The sequence below is a fragment of the Dermochelys coriacea genome, chromosome 10, assembly GCF_009764565.3.
Source record: "Dermochelys coriacea isolate rDerCor1 chromosome 10, rDerCor1.pri.v4, whole genome shotgun sequence".
Classification (NCBI taxonomy): domain Eukaryota; kingdom Metazoa; phylum Chordata; order Testudines; family Dermochelyidae; genus Dermochelys; species Dermochelys coriacea.
In genome coordinates, this window is record NC_050077.1 from 10,979,626 (window position 1) to 10,995,317 (window position 15,692).

The 15,692-nt window shown below is 44.0% G+C and overlaps 1 protein-coding gene across 2 annotated transcripts in view; it reads left to right on the forward strand.

Moving 5' to 3' along the window:
* Positions 1–38: 38 nt before the first annotated feature.
* Positions 39–15,692, forward strand: part of CARD11 (caspase recruitment domain family member 11) — a 73,058-nt gene continuing 57,404 nt past the window's right edge. The window contains exon 1 of one of the 2 annotated variants that reach the window (XM_043493651.1): positions 39–576. In XM_043493651.1, coding sequence (XP_043349586.1) covers positions 564–576 — 13 coding nt within the window. In that variant the 5' untranslated portion in view covers positions 39–563. The remainder of the gene's footprint in view (positions 577–15,692) is intronic. The other variant, XM_043493649.1, reaches the window with a different exon arrangement.

The window sequence follows — 15,692 nt, forward strand, 5'->3', positions numbered from 1 at the left end:
AGCCCTGGTGATGCAGGCAGACTCATAAGAGGCAGGGAGGCAATCTGATACTTCCACCCAAAGCTGTAGTTTGTGGTTGTGCTGCTGCTGGGCTGCCCAATCCCTTTCTAGTTTAGAGGCTGGAGTTTGCTTGCAGTGCGCACCTCCGGGCTCTGCTTCCACCTGCATCCAGAAGCCTTTGCAAGCGGTCCCTATACTGCAGAGCAGAGGATGCTCTTCTTTTTTTTTTAACCTTGTGCAGATTAATAGAGTCTGGTTTCCTGTCAGGTCTTTGCATTTTCCTTCTCCGCCCCTCCCAGCCTGTGACACACTTTTTCTTACTTTCTGTCTTGCCACTTGCTCATTCTGACACTGGTGCACTTGCATCCTGTATTCCAGAGCCCTCTTCTCCCTAGACTCTTGGCTGTCTGCAGGGCTCTGGCCCTTGCCATTCCCTTCCGTCCCAGCAGATGCAGAGCACGGTTCACCTCTCTAGGGCTCATGGAGAAGGATACTGACAAGTGCGTGGAGATGACCTAGTGAATTTCACCCAGAGGCAGGACAGCAAGTGAGCCTGGTCACTCATGAGCACCCAAGGTAAGGAAAGTAGCCACCTGCCAGACCAGCTCCACACCATTGTCGGTTGGGATGGCACTTGGTTCTGATCACTGCAGCTTCCAGTTTCACTCCTCCCCACCTCCGAGGAGACTTCTTTGATAGTCTTTCTGCGAGCTCCTTTCTCACCCTCGGCAGGTCTAGCTCCACTTTGCATGTACAGATATATGAAGCCCAGGTTGCATTCATAGGTGCAAGCACATACCAAAATGTTTTCGGGGGATCAGGAGGAAGAATTAGGGGGCAGGTGAGAGGGAAGGAGATTGATTGAGCAGGGCTGGCGCTAGGGAAGTTTCTGTTCCCACTCACAGTACAATCCATCCTGCCCCTTTCTGTAAAACTCTTGTTTGAGGATTTATGCTTCCTCTAAGTAATAAAACCACTTTGAATGTTTTCTTGCTTTATAGTTGTATTTCTCATTTCTTCCACTCTGTTTTCTTTGACCCTGATATATCGTCTATTATCTTTTCTGCCATCTTTTTACGTCTATTTTCCATCCAACATATTTTCTCTATTATATGACAACTGTTCCGATTTTTCCTTTCATCCTCCTCCATCACCTTCCTCTTTTTTTAGCCTCTGCAGTGGGCTGTACCTCTTTCCCCCAAGTTATTAATTTCTCTCCCCTCTCCCTCTATTATTTTGTTCTTTTCTGTCTTGTTCCCCTTTCCCATCTCTTTGTTCTTCCCCTCCTCTAGTCTCTCTCCACTTCCTTTCCCTAAAATCTCTCTCACACATAGGGCTGCCTGCCCTGCAAAATCAGTCTTGTGCACTGCTCTTGCTTTACCCCAAAATTACCCTTCCAAACACATGCTGCCTCCCTTTGCACCTGTCCACACTTGGAGGATTTGTTTCAAAAGCTCCCCAGCCCCCTTAAATTCCCCCCATCTCTCTCTCTCTCTCTCTCACATACACACACACACCTTTGCAGGTTTCTTCCAACTCTCTAACTAATACATAACAGACAGCCTCCCCCTTCCCCACACTGACTGATTGTCAAGCACAGAGCCTTCTTGTATCTCCTTTTATACGCACATTGCTTCCTCTCCATGCACGTTTGCACATACATACGGGCTCCTCTGAAAAGGAGCCATTCTCTCCTGCTGCAAGTGTTCTCCTCTTCCCACAGTTTCTATCTCTACCCTCATCCCCTCCCAGTTTTTCTGTCCTCCCATTGCTCCCCAAGTTCTGGCCCAGCCCTTCCCCCATGTATTCCTGTCTCCCCCACTTACCTTCCTGCTTCCCCCATGTTCCTATTTGCTCTTCTCCCCCAGTTTTTCTTTGTCGGTTTCTTCCCTTTCACTCCTGGTGCTGCCATACTGGACCGGAGCCCACCCGGGGGGTCCAGCTCTCTGCTGCCTCCCTGCCTTTGCATCCCCCAGTGGTGCCTGCAGGAAATTTGGAGGAAGTACTGCAATATCTGTGCTTTCCCCTTCCATTGCAGGCTGTATGAGCAGAGCAGTGGGAGTGAGGGTGGGCAGAGAAAGGGAACGGTTTGGTCCAAATTGTCCTTGGAGAATGGTAAAGAATCATAGAACAAGATCTGTGCTTCAAAAGCTGGACAAGGAACTTAATTAAAACAGAGAAAACAATTATACTGTTCCCTCTGCCTGACTGCAAAGGTTCTGCTCAGGACTTTCTGAGCCTTGAGGAGGAGGTTGTCCTGTTGATTCTCTTGGATTATCAAATCCCAAAGATGTAGACTCCGATCAGTGTGTGTCTCTCCATTAAGACTATGGTGTGATTGCTACCAGAACCTCACAACAATTCAGCAGGGGTTAGAAACAGCTGAAGAGGCTCCCTGTTTCTTCTGTACTGAGAATTTTGATCCATCTCAAACAGGTAGGATATTGCGGTAAAAGTACACCCAGTGACAACAGCTGATATTGTGTCCTGGTTTAAGTTGGATACGTTTTGGACTGGATTGTGACACTTAAAAGCAAGGCCTGAGGCTTCTCAGATTTGACATCTCTCACCCTCACATCCTTAAACCAGGGCCATTTAAGATGAAGATTTACTTCCAGGGCTGGCGGTTGTGTCCTGATTTCAGATTTCTCAGTGTAAAGCAAGGGAATTGCCCCGTATCCCAGCGGAAGTAACAAGGGGTCTTTGTGTTCTGGAATTCTTCTAGCAATCTGTCCTGCTCTCTCAGATGTCTAGATTTAAAGTAGAATCTTGTGGATGGCGGGGGGGGGGGGGGGGGGGAGGGGCTGCAAATAGCATGCTTGAAATGTGACAGCATCCCAAGAGTTTCAGGGATGCAGAGCTGGCAATCTGGCCTTTTGTCAGTGACCATTCCTTCCGGAATGCTGAAACAACTGCAGTCTAATTTTTCTGTCACCTGTTGACTTGTGGGCCTATTGAAAAGTAGAATTTCTACAAGTTGAGAATATTATCACAAGCAATCAACTCTCTGGGAGCCTTTCTCCCCTGCTCATGCTATTATATCTCATGGTCTGTTGGCTAGTTTTGTAGGCATGACAAGTACTTTGAGTCAGGGGCACTGGAAGGGGGGATATTAGTGCCCCCACAGTGAAAATATTGGGGGTGTAGATCTATCTTTCTGCCCCCTGATGTTTTCCACCCCCACAATATCTCATGCAGACAAGAGGGGGACCAGAAGGAGGGGCTGGAGTGGCCACCAAGGTGCACAAGATCAGGCTGGCCACCGGGGAGCAGGTAGGACTCCCCAGCCCAGCCTGAGCGTATCTTTCAGACACTAGCCACAGTGGGTCCTGGAGGAGACGCCCAGCATGGGGGAGGGGCAGGAACACATGCATCAGGTGCTGGGGTGGGGGACAGCACAGGGCACCAGCACCTGAGCAAGGCGGCAGAGGGCCAGTAGCTAAGAAGTGTGTGTTGGAGCTCAGGGGGCACTGGGCACCAACCACAGAGGAACAGCTGTAGGAACTACCAGGAAGCCTCTTCCCAGACTGGAGCCAGCTCCCTGCCCTTCCCAAGTCTTAGTAGCTCCCCTTGCTCCTCCTTCTTCACCCCCCACCCCACCCCACGCTTTCAGTTGCACCATTTTAGTCATTCTGCATGATTCCACCTGGCATTTTAGGTTCTTCTGTGTGTTGGGCCACCACACCTGACATTTTGTGAGGTCCTGGCATGTCTCGTGTACCCTTTAATTATGTCCTCCTGCAAGGATTGTGGGACTACAGTACAATCGCCATAGGTAATCAGATCTCCCATTTCAGAGCGTTTCCCTCTCACTGCACCAAGTTGCAGGCTGGGACATCTGATAAGTAACTGGCCTTTGAAAATCTCTCCCCAGGGTAACAATGTCTTGGCTGGTTTCAGAGTAGCAGCTGTGTTAGTCTGTATTCGCAAAAAGAAAAGGAGTACTTGTGGCACCTTAGAGACTAACAAATTTATTAGAGCATAAGCTTTCATGAGCTACAGCTCACTTCATCGGATGCTTTGTAAGGAGAGTGATCACTTAAGATAAGCCATCACCAGCAGCAGGGGGGGGAAAGGAGGAAAACCTTTCATGGTGACAAGCAAGGTAGGCTATTTCCAGCAGTTAACAAGAATATCTGAGGAACAGTGGGGGGTGGGGGGGGAGAAATACCATGGGGAAATAGTTTTACTTTGTGTAATGACTCATCCATTCCCAGTCTCTATTCAAGCCTAAGTTAATTGTATCCAGTTTGCAAATTAATTCCAATTCAGCAGTCTCTCGTTGGAGTCTGTTTTTGAAGCTTTTTTGCTGAAGGATAGCCACTCTTAGGTCTGTAATCGAGTGACCAGAGAGATTGAAGTGTTCTCCAACTGGTTTTTGAATGTTATAATTCTTGACGTCTGATTTGTGTCCATTCATTCTTTTACGTAGAGACTGTCCAGTTTGACCAATGTACATGGCAGAGGGGCATTGCTGGCACATGATGGCATATATCACATTGGTAGATGCGCAGGTGAACGAGCCTCTGATAGTGTGGCTGATGTGATTAGGCCCTATGATGGTGTCCCCGAATAGATATGTGGACAGAGTTGGCAACGGGCTTTGTTGCAAGGATAGGTTCCTGGGTTGGTGGTTCTGTTGTGTGGTGTGTGGTTGCTGGTGAGTATTTGCTTCAGACTGGGGGGCTGTCTGTAAGCAAGGACTGGCCTGTCTCCCAAGATCTGTGAGAGTGACGGGTCGTCCTTCAGGATAGGTTGTAGATCCTTGATGATGCGTTGGAGAGGTTTTAGTTGGGGCTGAAGGTGATGGCTAGTGGCGTTCTGTTATTTTCTTTGTTGGACCTGTCCTGTAGTAGGTGACTTCTGGGTACTCTTCTGGCTCTGTCAATCTGTCTTGGCTGTTATTCAGTTCATGAGCTTACTTACAGTGGCTTCATTAATTACCAGGAGGGGTCTGAGGTGGGCTCTTTGTCATTGTAGCTAGTAGAAGTTTTGAATTTGCATGGACAACTTCTCTTAACCCCTAGCTTTTCCCCGGTCTGCTCCAATATAGGTCTAAAGGTTAAAGCCACTTTGCCTTCCCTTCCACTGCACTGAGAACAGTTACTCCAGAATGGAAAATCAGGACATAAGTCTTTGACTCCAAGACGTTTTCATGTCACTGTCTCCAGTAAGAGATGGCCCTGAACTAAGTGAATAACAAACCCTAGAATGTATGTGGAAACAGTTCAGTCTTCATCCATGCACCTCTGTCAATTTATCACCATTCTGATTTGCAGCAACTAAACTTGGACCCTTCATTGAACAAACTCTCCCAACTAATTTAACTTTAGTGACCAAGAGCTGTTGCCTGTTCATAGCCAAGGGAAAGCAGCATGGCAATTGGGACCACTTATGAAAATGAGGGGCTTAGACAGTTTTTCTCTGAATCTTCATTTTGCTACTTGGGCAAATTATGACTCCCGTTAAAAAGCAAATAACAGTTTTTTAAACACTTAAGGCAGGTCTACATTTAACATGCTGCATCAGTGCAGTTGCATTTCGATAGCACTTGAATGAAGAAGCTCTATGTAAACAGGAGAAAGCTCACCCCTGGGCACAGTTTATCCACCTCCCTAAGAGGCAGCCGCTATATTGACAGAAGAAGCTCTTCCACCGACATAGTGCTGTCTATGCTGGGGGTTAGGTCAATATACTACATCACTCTGGGGTATGGATTTTTCACACCCCTGAGTGATGCAGTTATACTGATTTAGATCCGTAGTGTAAACCAGACCTTATTTTCTCTGAATTATATACAAATTCATCCCCTTTGGAGTCTGGTGTTTTCTGGGACGAGCTTCCAAGGCATTTTGTGAGAACTTCAAGATTCCGCCAGCCCCCTCTATAGACAATCTCCAATGCTGCAAAAACAGCAAATGTGGTATTTCCAGTGTACTATTTATAATAAAAAACTATCTTGAATTTTTGCTTTAACAGACTTTTAGCACATTTTGGGCCCAATCCTGACTCCTTATGCACCCCAAACTCCTTGGGCGTGCATGGAATGCAAGATCAAGCCCTTTATTGGTTATAACATAAACCTTGGGCCAAATTCTCCATGGTTTTGCCAGTGCAACTCTATTGATGTCAGGAGCATTCCCACAGTGTAACAGAGGGGAATTTCACCCCCAGAATGTAATGCTCCATCCTCCAATGTCAAGAGTTTTGATGAACTTATGAAGACACATCAGAAACTGACAAAAAGTGTTTCCGTAAATCAGACAGTTACTAGAAAGATAGTAGGGTCAGCTTTTAATAAAGTTCTCCATTTGACTTTTCCCTGGCAACCCATAGGAGCTTTGCGCACTGACTTCTGCAGAAGCTGGATTGGGCTCATAGAGTGCTGCCCTCATTGCTGAGGGTACAGTACCTGTACTTTTAAAAAAAGGAAACAAGAAAAAGAATAAGTTTATTTTCAGTACAGATGATGGATTTTTACAAGTGTGCACGTAAAACAGCTTCCATCTCCCCCGCCCCAACATTTCCTCAGAAATGCTGCCTTCACCCTCCTTTCTGGGTCAGTAGTTTTAATGGAGGTGAATATTTTCAGGAGAGTAACCTTTCTGCTTGTGATTTGTTCAATGGCTCAGGAGTTATAATGATCGCTATAAGATTTATATGATTGCTGTCTGTGGCACAGATCCAACAAAGTAATAAAAAGTGTGTCTGTTCTAGCTTCCTCGGTCACTTTTTTCTCTCCTCTTGGCCCCCTCTCACTTTTGCCCCTTGCAGACAAAAAGGGAAAACAATGTCAGTCTGTTTAAATTGCAGCTTTGGCAGAACTGGGTTATACCCATTTCACATAGGACGTGTCCTAAATCTAGTTGGTGAATTACTTCTTTCTGGAGGATTGTCACAATGACTTCAGTTGAAGTTAAAAGTGGTTTTTGGATTTTACTTTAAATCTAGACATCTCTTCCCCTCCACATTCTCCTGCCAAATATTTGGATTCCAGAAGAGACAAAATTTCGTGGGGGCCATATCCTGCCATCAGTCCACATGCAAAACTATCTACTGAAATCAGTGGGGAGTTTTGCCTTTAAAATCACTGGCAGATAGGGCTCTTCCATTTTTATACAAAAAAACCTAGTAAATTTTGCAAAGCTCATGAAAGTAAAGAACAAGGAGCACCGTTAACAGCTGGGCATAATGTATGTAGTTCCTGTGCAAGTGTGGCAGAGGGATAGTTCTTGTGAAAGCCGCACTAAACCTCATCTGCTTTCACTGTTGTATGTTGCATTGCTTTCCAATGTTATCAGCTGTGATGGGTCTGTGTAGCAACTCAAGAGGACAGAGGAATGTGTCAAACATCCCTGGAAGTCTATCAGAAATGTCAAACTAAATGTTTTAGTTTAAAGAGGTTTTAGTTTAAATTTTAGTTTAAAATTTATAGCTCTGTAAAAAATTACTGTAGGCTTAGTACTTGTTTCTTCAGTGACTGAATCTCTGTGTAAAGTAAATAGATATAGCGATGACAGATGCTTGGATTCCAGTGTCTAAAGTCTGGTTTGGCATAGTCAAATATACTTTTTCTCTGCATGAATATCACGCTATTCTGTAAGCCCTCCTAAATAGTAACATTTTAAAGTAAATTGGTTAAGTTGTGAGAAAATTCATAAGCATGAAGGTTCCTTATCAGTGTTAGAAAAACAGACTTTGGACCTGATCAAAACCTCATTGAAGTCAATGGGAAGACTCCCATTGACCTCAGTGGGCACTGGAGCAGGTCCTTCATTGGTGATTAAGTTTTCCTCATTAATGTGGATAAAATAGGATATTTGCTCTGTGAATGCTGGAATAGGCTATATGATGGTAGTATGTATATGGATGCCATTAGCAGTTAACAGATTGTTTTCCTTTTGTTTTGTGAGTATGTTGTGGACATATGTTCATAAACTAATTCTGAAAAATTTATACACGATACATAAAATACTTCTACATAATGATCATTGTGACAAATATCAGTATGTGCAACGCTAGATTGGTTAATGGGTTTCCGGATATTGTTTCTACACCTAAGCAGAAGAGCCATTTCCATAAAGATTAGAAATAACCATGAAGAAACTCTTAAAATATTTCCCTCTGTGAATTCTGAATCCTGAGCATAAGTAAGCTGGGAAAACACCTGAAGTCACTATACTCTGTGTGTGTTTTAAATAGGATTATTTATTTTCTACTTGCAGCACTCTATGGGTTCTTCCAAAACTCTACTACTGCACCTTAGTCCTGAACAAGAATGAATTCTTCCATTCCAGACCTCGCTCCCTCACAGCAGCTTCTATTTATTGATTTCTCTTGAGCAAAGAATTGCAGTCCCATCAATCTCTAATGGTTTTGTAGCAAACCCAAAGATCCACTTTGTTGAGATTATCAAAGTCGTTTCACTGGTGACCTGGGAGAATTGTGCTTCTTTGTGCAGCCTTTGCTATGAAAGATGTTGGTGCAATATGAAACACGAAGTATTTAAACTCTTGTCTCAAGTCAGAAAGGGTGTGCTTTTTTTTTTCTTCTGCTTTAATTGTTAGAAGAAATAAAGGAGCCTTATGTTTCCTATAGGGCTGGAAACACTGAATCAGTTTATTTTTACCTGAAACTCTCTGGCCAGAAGGGAGGATGGGACTTCTGAGGCATCTCCACTTGGAGTGTTGTTGTACATGTTGGTGTTTGTATGACTCCCCTGTGCTTGTTGGGGCTAATGACAGTTGGAGCTCCTGGTTAAATGCTGGTGACAGTTATGGACATGCAATGTCAGTGAATTCAGGGGTGTTGCGCAGGTGTGAGAATCTGCTGGCCTTTTATATACATTACTGTTGAGGATAGGTTGATCTCACCACTTGAAGAAAGCAATCAGAAAATGATATTCATGGCTGACAGTCTGGGCAGAAATGCTGGTAATTTTAACCATCGCTTTGGAGGCTGGCAAGTTGTCAGAAACCTCTGGCAACAGGTTCTGACCTTTTTTCTATAATTTGGAAGCCACAATGACTCAAAGTTGCATCATCATGGCGTTGATGCTAAGTCACAACCTGATAGTGTGTCAACCTGAAGCTGTTTCACCAGGGACAACGTCAGAAAAATGGCTTTTGAGCCTGTTAAATTACAGGTGTCACCAACCCTATATGGGATCCTGGGCCTATATTTGAAATGTTAGCTATTGGAGGCAAGCAAGGGATAGAATTCCAATTTGGATAAAAGTTGACAAATTGTAAACATTGTTTGTTTCTGTTTCTTTTTCTGATATCTAGGTTTCACCTGCCTGAATTTCATATATATCTGAATTTTGTTTTTAATGGGCCCATTATTGATTTGTGAGAAGAAGAAGAAGAAAAAAAGGTTGAATTTGTGAATACTGATAGAATCATAGAAACGTAGGGCTAGGAGTCATCACGTCCAGCCCCTGTGCTGAGGCAGGACCAAGTGAACCTAGACCATCCCTGACAGGTGTTCGTCCAACTCCTGCTTAAAAAACTCCAATGATGGGGAATCCACAACCTCCTTTAGAAGCCTATTCCAGAACTTAACTACCTTCAGAGTTAGAAAGTTTTCCCTAATATTTAACCTAAATCTCCCTTGTTGCCGATTAAGCCCATTACTTCTTTTCCTATCTTAGTGGACATGGAAAACAATTGATTACCATCCTCTTTCTAACAGCCCTTAACATATTGGAAGACTGTTATCAGGTCCCCGTCTCCTCATCATCTTTCCCCAAGACTAAACATGCCCAGTTTTTTTAACCGTTCCTCATAGGTCCGGTTTTCTAAATCTTTTATCTTTTTTGTTGCTCTCCTCTGGACTCTCCACGTCTTTCTTGAAGTGTGGTGCCCAATATTGGACACAGTGCTCCAGTTGAGGTCACCTGGTGTCTGGCTTGGCACTGGTGCTCCAGCTATGTACCAGTGCTGAGTAGAGCAAGACAAGTACCTCCCGTGTCTTACCTACGACACTACTGGTAATGCATCCCAAAATGATATTAACCTTGCATCTGTATCACATTGTTGACTCTTATTCAATTTGTGATCCACTATAACCCCAGATCCTTTTCAGAAGTATTATCCTCTAGACAGTTATTCCTCATTTTGTAGTTGTGCATTTTGATTTTTCCTTCCTAAGTGAAGTATTTTACATTTGTCACCTTTGTCTGGCTTGTCCTCGTCTGTCCCTCTACGAACACAAGTCAATACCACACAATTCTATTTTGCTGCAAGCATGTTCTTTCCATTTCTGGCCAAAGAGTTTTGTCATGGGATCGGCCCAGTGCATTTTCGGTCTGCCCTCAGTCACTTGTGGTCTCTGGAGATTCAGTCACTGATACGGGTTGTCCACCTATTGTCTTGCCTGCTGACTACATGACACGCCCACCTTCACTTTGCATCGTACATCGTCTGCACTACATTGTTCATACTCTGTATGCCTTCTGATCTCCTCATTTGGTATATGATCACGGAGCTATATCTTACACATTCGCCTTTCCATTTCTCTCTGGGTGACAGCGAATTTTTCTTCCTCCGCTTTTGTCATTGACCAGCTTTCTGCTCTATATATCATTGCTGGCAGAACAGTGGAGTTAAACAGTTATTTCCTTTTCTTCATGGGCAGTTCATTGTTCAGTAGGGATATCTTTATTTTGTTGAAACTTGGCCACCCCACCTTTCGCCTCCTACTGCATTCCCTTCGAATGAGTGGATGTGATCAATTGTTGAATACACTTAGTGGAAACCAGCTTGTTCTCTGCTTTTGTGCATTTCAAGATCTTGCTTAGTCCGATTGAGTATGACACGGGTGAAGACTTAATACACTGTGAGAGGAGTGTGATTGGACAGTAGTTGCTCAGTTCTTTTGTATCACCTTTCTTCATCAATAGTATTGTTTTCAATTTCTTCCATTCATCTGGAACACGCTAAGCACTTGTCTTTGTTGAATTCAAACCAATTCTCAAAGTCATTTTTAATTCTCATCCTGTCCTCCAACATGTTTGCAACCCTTCCCCTCTCCCCCTCCCCATTTAGTGTTATCTGCAAATGTTATAAGCATACTCTTATCTATATTTGAAGCTGCCAAATTTAATTTGAATTTTCCCAAGATCTCCTCAGCTCTGGTATAGTAGAAGTGTTGCTGGTTAGGATTGGCATATATTGGCAGATTACTGCAGAACATGTATCCTAGAAATGAATGTCCATTAATCAGCTTTTTTATGATTATGAATGTTATTTGGGATAAAAATTTCAAAAGCACCTAACTGGTTTAGGCTCATAAGTAGGATTACCATACACCTGAGTTTTCCTGGACATTGCCTCGTTTTTGAGCCTCCATCCTCTCTCTGGGAGGATTATTCAAATAACAGGCAATGTCTGGGACTTTTTCAGAGCCAGATGCTGCAGCTCAGAAAGAGCCCCAATTGGACCGCTTCCTGATGGGTCCCTTCCCTGCATTGACCGCCGATTGGTCCATTCCTCTGCAGCCACAGCTGGCAGATCCCGCCCACCCAGGCCCCAGCTCCTTAGCTCAGGGTGGGGGCCTGCAGAGAGGGGCTGATTGACAGCTGTTGCTGCATCCTGGACTTGCGCCAGCTGCCCTGCCACCATGACAGGGAGTGACGCTGTCCCCCACCACCACCTCCAGTGAGTACCCCTGCTGCACGTATCACCTCCAGCTCCCTCAAATGTACTCTCCTCCAGAGCCCTTCGCCCCTCCCCCACAGTGTCCTCTTGTTGGAAACCTGAAATATGGTAACCCTAAAGTCCCATTTATTTTAATGAAAATCCCAATGGGAGTTAAGCACCTAAAATTTTGAAAATGGGATTGAGACTTTTAAATCACTCAAGTGCTTTTGATAATGTTACCCTTTGTTTCTTCTAAAAAAACCTCTGAAAAGACAAAAAAAATTAACACACGAAAGTTAAAGTTGTGACAGATGAGTTAAAAGAAAAACCCAAAGAAATTCATAGTTAATGGTGCCATTGCTTTCTTAACTCACCACATTATATTAGGGTAGTGTAAGGATGTCAAACAGTGGTTAAGTAGCATAATTTATTTGCTGTAGTACCCAGACATTATAGAGCAAGTTAAGAATGGAGTGTCAGGCGTAATTGTGCGTTTTCTCGTTATATTGACTTGTATTACATCCCTAACATTATTTAAATGTAGTTTTGTGTATGTTGGAGATTTCTCTTATGTTTCCCCATGGCTAGTAATATTTTGTGTTGTAGTTTTTCTCTCTTTCATGTGCCGTGTTATCCATTACTGTCACCAGCCCTGCCAGGATATCCTTGGAGAGGCGCCTTAATGGAGCTGTCCCAGTTAAAGAAATTCAATGTGATTGAGATGCAGCAAAGAATCAAAATCCAAATATCTGAAAGGGATGAATAATAACTAGGTATTAAAGCATATTGGTTATTTATTACTGGCAGAAGGCAGGAAAACATTAACATATAAAAGCTTCAAATTAATCACTGCTGGTGAGTGGAAACCTGAAAAGTCACCTGTATCTTTGCTAACTCCATTTTCATTATTCCTGGTGTGTTATCACTCTTCCAGCCCTCTCCCCCAACATCCTCAGCTGGTAAGAAGTAATTCTGAACAGGCAGGCTACAAAAACAGACAGGGTTAATTACAGGAAATAAAAGTAGCCAGAATGCCAAAATAGGGCAGGTGGTTTCTTTATTTTTTACCTGCTCAGATCCAGCTTCAGCTACTGTCTGCAGGGAGGAGGGTGAGAATAGAATCCAGAATCTGAGTTGTTGTTCACTGTTCTTCATCATGGTATAAATAGGGGCTGCAATCTCAGCTGGGGAAAAATCTATGTTGAGAAATGGAGGGCAGTGCAGTATTTAGAGCAGGGCAACTGGGCATCAGAATTCCTGGATGCATTCCTGGCTCTGCCGCCAATTCACGGTGTTCCTCTGTCTACCCACATGTAAAGTGCGCATAATGATACTTATGTGCCCCATGGAGGTGTTGTGAGAGTTAAACAATGTTTGTAAAGTGCTCTGTGATCCTCCATTGAAAAGCGCTGTGCAAACACTCAGTGAGCTTGATTTGATCTGAGAGGCTTTGCCAGCAGTCAGGTATTGGCACCTGGCACTTTCCTGGGACAGCATTACAAAGCTCTTACTTTTCCAAACAAACATCAGAGATGTAAACTCCCTGCCTTTAGGCCATGCTGAGGACGACAAGATCCTGTTTCATCTGGAAAATCGTCAGGAGCCCCGAGCCACCTCTATAGCAGATCCACACTAGGTAGAATGCTGCTGGTTCTTGCCACTGGGTATGTCACATTGGTAGGCAAACTGTTTTGTATGCAACCTCATTCCTGCGTCTTTCAGGATTTCAAGACCCACCCTGAAGTCTCAGCAACAAAGGCAGAAGAATTAAATATAACCAGGGCCAGTGCTGTTAAGGCCCATCTGCTTTAGAAAATATTAGCGAGACAAAGTGGGTGGGGTAATATCTTTTGTTGGACCAACTTCTGTTGGTGAGAGAGACACGCTTTCGACTCTGTCTCTCTCTCACCAACAGAAGTTGGTCCAATAAAAGATATTACCTCACCCGCCTTGTCTTTCTCATATCCTGGGACCAACATGGTTACAACAACACTACATACAACAATGAGAAAAGGTTGTCATTTACAGCTAGTTCAAGTACCAGCAGTACTCTTGCCCACCCACAGCATTGCTCCAAAATCCTTCCCAAATAGTCCAGAAATCATTTCACTTGCACTAGCCTGGGCAGCTCCTGTGAACATTTTCACCCCAATCAATTCATTTCCAACCTTTTACTGCTAGAGTAGGTGGGAAGTGCAGATTTTGTGGTTGCACTGGTTCACTCAGCTCTCCCAGTGTTCTCCCACAGTGCTTCCCCGCTTTTCAGTGATGACTCTGTACAAGGTTGTTTGGGGTTTTTTTTGGCAATTTGAGCTCCTCCACCAGGGCAAAAAGGACCTATGCATCCTTGCTCTGAACTTACCTCAGGCAGCTGTGGCTGAGTGATTGTGCAGGAACCTGGCACACTCATTCCCCCTTACACTCACATTGATACACAGACCCAGTTGCAAGAACTTCTGTCTTCTGTTGCTCAGGAGCCGCGTCAGAGGAGCTGGCAGAATAACACACGTACACACACTCCCAGGAACCAGCCCCTTGCTCTTAGGGTATATCTTTACTGCAGCTGGCCCGTGTCAGATGGCTCAGGCAATTGCAGTATGGACATTCAGGCTTAGGCTGGAGCCCAAGTTCTGGAACCCTACCTCTTCACACAACCTCCTTTCCCTCTGGAGCTATGGGAGCTAGAGACATGGGAAGCCCTCAGGCAAAGGTGCACAGCCCACAGAGGCCTGGATGTGGGCTGAAGAATCTTGTGAGGGATACTAGGTTTCTATATATTTTGTAGGACTCTGGTAAGCCCCCCAGTGCTCCTCTTCTGTTGTTCTTCTGCACTGTTTATGTTGCTGTTTCACACTGGAGTGATTGCTACCACAAGGACAGAGAATCCTTCCCAGGAAAGAAAAATGGGGCACAACAGTCTCAGAAGAGCTGAAATTCTGGCAGAGAAAAGCAGGAGTTAAATTGGCTGCTGCATCACAGTTGTGTTTTATGCTTGCCTGTCACCTCATTTTCCATGGTGACTTCATTAGCAGTGAGCTGCTAATTAAATTTCATATTTATGATGAGAAAATAAAATCATTGAACCTTTTTTAAATAGTCCCTTTTTTTTTTTTTTTGCATTTTGGCTCAGGCCACTGAGTCAGCAGTACAGAGTCTGCAAAGATGAAACTTACCAGCTTTCACAAGGAAGATAAATAGAAAAAATAATGATGGAAGGAGAGTCTAATCTGAAACCCCATGTAGTTATTACACTATATTAATTTTTTAATGCAAGAAAAACAATTCTGTTTGCTCTTCTCAGAAAGCAGTGTTGCTGAGAAGAGGGGAAAGAACCTTTTTGATTTTTTGAAGGGTTCAGGATGTAAATACTAATCTAACTCTCAAAAGGTTGTTTGTGATGGAAGATAATATGTTGAAAAAGACTTTAGTCTGCTCCATTGACAATGATTATCACCATCTACTCACCAGTAGAATGTCTATGTCTTGGGTTCCCAAGGATTAAATATTACCACACATAAGCATTGATTCATGGTGCCAAGTGTCTTCCTCTTGTAATCTGTAGTTTTTCTGTAGTAGTGGAGGGTTTATACGGCAGCAAACCAGAACTATAAACTACTACTCCCAGCAAGCTTTGTATGCAAGAAGTGCTCTATAGCTGCATCCTATTCATGCAAAGTGAACATCTGAAGAAGGCTTTAAGGGACAGATTTTCAAGTGCTCAGCATCTATAATTGAGCCAAGATTTTCAAAGAGCTCAGGCAATTTAGGAACCTAAATAAGGGCCAGATTTTTTGAAGGGCTTGGTACCCAGCAGCTCCCGCCCATTGTGACACATAGGACCAGATATCCTTGCCATCTGTGCTAGGTCTTTCAAAAGTCCAGCTGTGATATTTCCTGAGGGCATCTAGGGTTGAGAGGCACCCCGCCACCACCTGCCATTAGCATGAGGAACTCTTGTCTGTGCCTACCAGGAGTCAGCTCCCCAACTCCACCGGCAATACAAGCATTCCCCTCGAGATGTGTGCAGGCCCCACATTCCCTCTGCAGGTT